The sequence below is a fragment of the Lipotes vexillifer genome, unplaced genomic scaffold (assembly GCF_000442215.2).
Source record: "Lipotes vexillifer unplaced genomic scaffold, Lipotes_vexillifer_v1.1 scaffold323, whole genome shotgun sequence".
In the NCBI taxonomy this organism is placed as follows: Eukaryota; Metazoa; Chordata; class Mammalia; order Artiodactyla; family Lipotidae; genus Lipotes; species Lipotes vexillifer.
In genome coordinates this window covers 176,978-181,760 of record NW_006795321.1, presented here as the reverse complement: position 1 = coordinate 181,760, position 4,783 = coordinate 176,978, and the positions used below count along the sequence as shown (strand labels likewise).

The window sequence follows — 4,783 nt, the reverse complement described above, 5'->3', positions numbered from 1 at the left end:
CCAGTTAACGTCATTTCAGGAGACTTTAATAAAGGAATTCCTTACAAAAGTGCAGGCAGGACACACAGTCACCTCCCCTGGAGAGCGGGGAGGGGAGGGAGAAGTCACCAGATACAAAGTCAGGGAGCAGGCCTGGACAGAGGGACACAGTTCCCACCTTCCATCAGCAGAAGCGGGCCAGAGGGGTGGGGGAGGTGGGATGACTTGGCTCAAGGTTCCAGGGAATAAACACCCCGTCGTCCTCAGCTCCTGCTGGTGATGCCGGCAGTGGTGTTGGCCAGGTTGGTTCCCAGGGCAGAGGTCAGGCCCAAGAGTGTGGGACTGGGTCTGGAAGGTGACAGAAGATATTCCACACAGTGCCCCAGAATCCCATCCTATAAAGTAACCTCTGTTGGCAGCTATGTCTCTAAATACCATCTTAGGAACTGAGTCCTCGACACACTCACTAAACCTGGACCGTTCCTCCCAACCAAAGCCCCCGCAGCCCACTGCCCTCAAGTTCTGCAGGGCACTGAGTGAGTAGCATGAGGTCTGCCATATACACTCAGAGAATCTCACTAATCAAACGAGAGGGAAAGAAATTAATACAGAGGAGGAGGCTGGGTCCACAGTGACAGGCTGAGAAGAGAAAGAGGAGGGTGCCCATGGCTGAAGGCAGCAGATGGGCAGGACACCTGCCCCAACACGGCTGCAGGGCTGGCCCTGCCTCTGCCTCCGGACACCCCTCCCACTTCCACGTGCCACTGCCTCCCCGCAAGCCCTGAAAGCTTCCTGTGCAGCCCGGAGTGGTATAGGCAAAAGCAGGTATAATGAGACATGGGGGCCCAGAGGCTGTGTGAAGCTATTACAGAGTTTGATTTCCCCAAGGCAAAGCATCCCAGGTCCAGAGCACAGGCTCGCTGTCATCCTGTGGTCCTGGACCTGCAGCGTCACATCCCCTGGGACCCGTTAGAAATGCACCTGTTTAGGGGCCACCCAGGCCTGCTGAGTCAGAAGCTCTGGGGTGCTGCCAAGAAATGTGTCCTAAGAAGCCCTCTGATCACCTCTCAAACTTGAGCACCTCTGGTCTACAGCAGTGATTTCCCACCATGAGTTTCCCTAAGAGCAAAGAAAGTACTGCCACCTGGTTCCCAACCCCCGACTCTGATTTTGTTGGTCACAGTCTGGGAATCATGGTCCTAACGTGCAGCTCGGGCTGAGCCCCTGGGCTGGGCCTTCCCCCAGGAGGACTCTGTTGCCTCTAGACTTTCTCTTCCTATCTCTTTGCTTTCCCGTATTTCTTTTTACTAAATCCTTTTCTTGGATTTGCCTTCTCTTTTTTCATCTACTCACTGAAAACAAGTTAGGGTGATAATCGTCTCTCCAAACATGCACTGCCAAAAAAAAGTGCCTAAACAAGATAGATCCTTGTGAGCAAATCCTCTGGGGGTTTTGCACAGTATGTTAAAAATAATATATTCGATTTTTCCTAACGCTTCAGCCTGTAGTCTTGGGGACTTACAGTGTTCCAAATGATTTTTTTTTTTAATAAAATGAATACTACAGTTTATATTAATGTATTAACATACATTACAAATGTAACCACATGAAAGTTTTTAGAGAAATATTAACTTACCACATTATTCAAATTATGTCAATTTGACCAGTGCAAAACCCTCAGGGCATGTAAGCAACAGCAACAAAAAAGGTACTGCTTTGTAAATAGTTAACAGGAGACAGTTTTGCTGCCTTCCTTCTTGGGATAGTAGATCAGGCTTTGGCTAAAGAGAAGGTAAACAAACTTGGACTTGGCTGTGTGACGGGAGAAAACTTCCAGAGAGACAAGACCGAAGAATGCCAGCTGCCCGCAGAGGCTGTCCTACCAGGGACAGCTGGAGTGCAGTGCGGAAGAGAGTGCCTGGTGGGGCTGGCAACCAGGGGGGAGGACAGACCACAGACACAGACACGTGAACAAGGGAGTGAAGATGATGTGGAGATCTGTGGGTTGTGAGAGAAACAGGGTGGAGCAGAAATGCTTATCACGGAGGCTCCTTGGTGGAGGGGAGGGTCCAGATGAAGGATCAACAGAGCCATGGGGTGGAAGGTCTGGGAAGAGGCTTGGGCAAAGGAAAGATGCATTTGAGGACCCTGGTGAGATGGTGTGATTGAGGATGGGGAAGGGAAGGGAATTGGGGCTGCAGAGGGGAGCTGTGGGAATTTCTTGGAGGGTTTCAAATAAAGGATGTTAAGATCCACGCAGAGCATTTTTATTTAGTGCCTACAATGAAACCACACTTTCTTGAGCACACAGGGAACCCCAAAGCAAGGTGAGGCTGATTTTTCTTCTCCAGAATCTAACACGTTGCTACCTTTGAGATACTTTTCATTCTTCTGTGAGGAAAGACGCTGAATCCAAAATCCTAAAAGGCTCAAGACCACTACAAAGGCTCTCCTCACATTGTTTAAAATTAAATGTTTAATATTATTTTGTAAATTAAGTTTTCCTTCCATCCATTTCCATTTTTTGCTTGGTTTTTCCCTCCAGGCTCTACTTGAATCACTGCATCTCTTTTCTCACCATGGATGACGCCCACCGGCCACGTCCAGGGAATCAGGTAACCTCTTTTGTTTCTCTTTCTGGATGCTGGGAAGTGCAAAGGTCTGAAAACATGTCTTCCCTTGTCCTAAGCATTGGGGGCCTACCCAAAGAGTCACATATCAGGCTGGAGTTACTCCTAAGGGCTGGCAGCAGCTCCCTGACTCATTCAGTTTGGGTTTGGCTGGGTCCCTGAGACGGGATTTCTCATGTGTCTTTAATTCCAGCCACAATTCCAAGCCCTAACCTGCCAAAGATGCCTTCTTCTGTCTTTTGTTTCACTTTGATAGTGAATCGTGCGAGCGTGTGAGCGAAAACAATGGGGTAGTTGCATTTAGTTGCTGGAAACTTCACAAGTTTGTTCCACTTTGATCTGATTCCTGTAAAACAGCCCACGGTGTGTGTTGGGAGAAGAGATGCAAGTCATTTCCAAGCTGCCTTGGACATTCTGTAGGTGTTTCTAAGCAACCTGTGGGTGGAGACCAGTTTGAGTGGTGAGTGGCTTAGGTTGAGGGGACGAGGTGGAAGACTCTGCCTGCCTGTCTTATTTTACTTGGAAACCATTTTTAATTAAAAAAATTTTTTTGCATAGGAGGCCATCTGGCTGCTCTGAGAAAGGATCTGTAACACTGGCATGAGGTGGTGCTGGGGTCCCCTGGCAGGACAGCTGGTGAAATGAAATTGCTGAAGCTGGAACAGTTGGGAGTGAAGGATGAAAGTTGGGAATTTGAACTCCCAAGAATACATATGTTCAACACTGTGAAGATCTGTGGTTTGTGAACCCTCAGCAAAATTAAGCAATGGTAAAATCCAGCTGAAAGAATTTCAGTTCACAGACAAAGGAGCAAAAATGATTTTCAAACCACATCCTCATTAGCAGACTTATAATCAGATGTGCCATGTGTGCTGAAATGTCACAGGGATGGGCACCTCTTTCTGGGTCCAGCCCAGAGCACAGTTGTCCCAAGGCTTCCAGAGCTGCGGGTCAGGGAGCTGCAGCCGGTGGCAATTACATAACCTCAGTTGTTTGTTTAAATATTTTCTTCAGCAAGTAATTAAAATTTCTTGCAATGAGTGAGTGGCGGACCCAAGATGGAGACTTAGGAGCTGGAAATTTCCATGAAATTGGGCAGAGCTGGTGACTCTTGATGATGGACCCAGGGGAACAGGGCCCAAAGCCCTGGATGAGTGGGAAATCTTGGAGAAGGGCTGAGCTAGGAGTTGGGGTCCCTGAGGATGGGGTGAGACTACAGACCGAGAGCAGCATGGGGATAAGGAAGGGAAAGGAAGCAACAGGCTGAGCCCAGGGTGGGTGGACTGTGGGCCTGTGTACCCTGAGGCCAAGGACGGAGCCTAACCACATGAAGCTGAAAAAAATTCCTGAATCCTGGCTTCATGAGAACGTCCTGCCCTGGGTACTTCAAACAGCCCAGGCCATCCCAGGAGGAGCCCACTGGGAGACAGCCCTAGGGAAAAAGCTGAAGGGGGGGTGGGGTGGGCTTTAACCCTTTATCCCAGCCTGGTATCCAGCAAAGGAACACCCTCAACACAGACAGCTGAGGGGATGAACGTCACCAAGAGCCCCTGGCACTTCATAAAGATATGGGTTTGATTACAAATGGAGGACATGGGAGGCAGCCCTGAAAAATGAAAGAGTCTCATGTTGGCAGCTTTGAGGGGCAAAGACAGGGAGGGGAACCCCAGCTCAGCACTGTACTCCCTGGAACCCAACATATCAAGCTGCAAAGCCCCCATTGCTAGCCTTCAAACCCACACCATGCAGAGATGGGGGTGGATCTAGTCCGCGTCTGCCACTGATCCTGCGTGGCCCTGAGCAACTCACTCCCTTTCTCCCAGGTTGAATGAGGTCGCAGATCTAGAGCAGCCAGCCCTGTGTGGCACATAATCAGCACGTGGGGAACGTTAGTGGGCATCATTTTTGTCCTTATTATTCCTGTTATTCTTTATCAGCCTCTACCTTGGCTCCCTCCGTGCCGCCTGCTCAGGGCAAGTTCTAACCCGCCCCCGCCTTTTCCAACCCAAGAATGCATTTCTTCCACCCACAGTCCTGAGCCCATGGCTGCGCGTGGCTGGGGGTATGTCAGTCAACAGGGTCACGTCCAGGAGACACTTCTGCATACGTTGCATGTGCAGACCCCATGAGAGTCGCAATCACGTCACCCCTCTATCCCAGGGCAGCCCCCAGCT

General features: G+C 49.8%; 1 protein-coding gene across 1 annotated transcript in view; it reads right to left on the bottom strand.

The window, feature by feature from the left end:
- Positions 1 to 223: 223 nt before the first annotated feature.
- CXCL12 (C-X-C motif chemokine ligand 12) overlaps positions 224 to 4,783 on the bottom strand; it is a 27,962-nt gene continuing 23,402 nt past the window's right edge. The window contains exon 4 of the mRNA XM_007467585.1: positions 224 to 327. Coding sequence (XP_007467647.1) covers positions 243 to 327 — 85 coding nt within the window. The 3' untranslated portion in view covers positions 224 to 242. The remainder of the gene's footprint in view (positions 328 to 4,783) is intronic.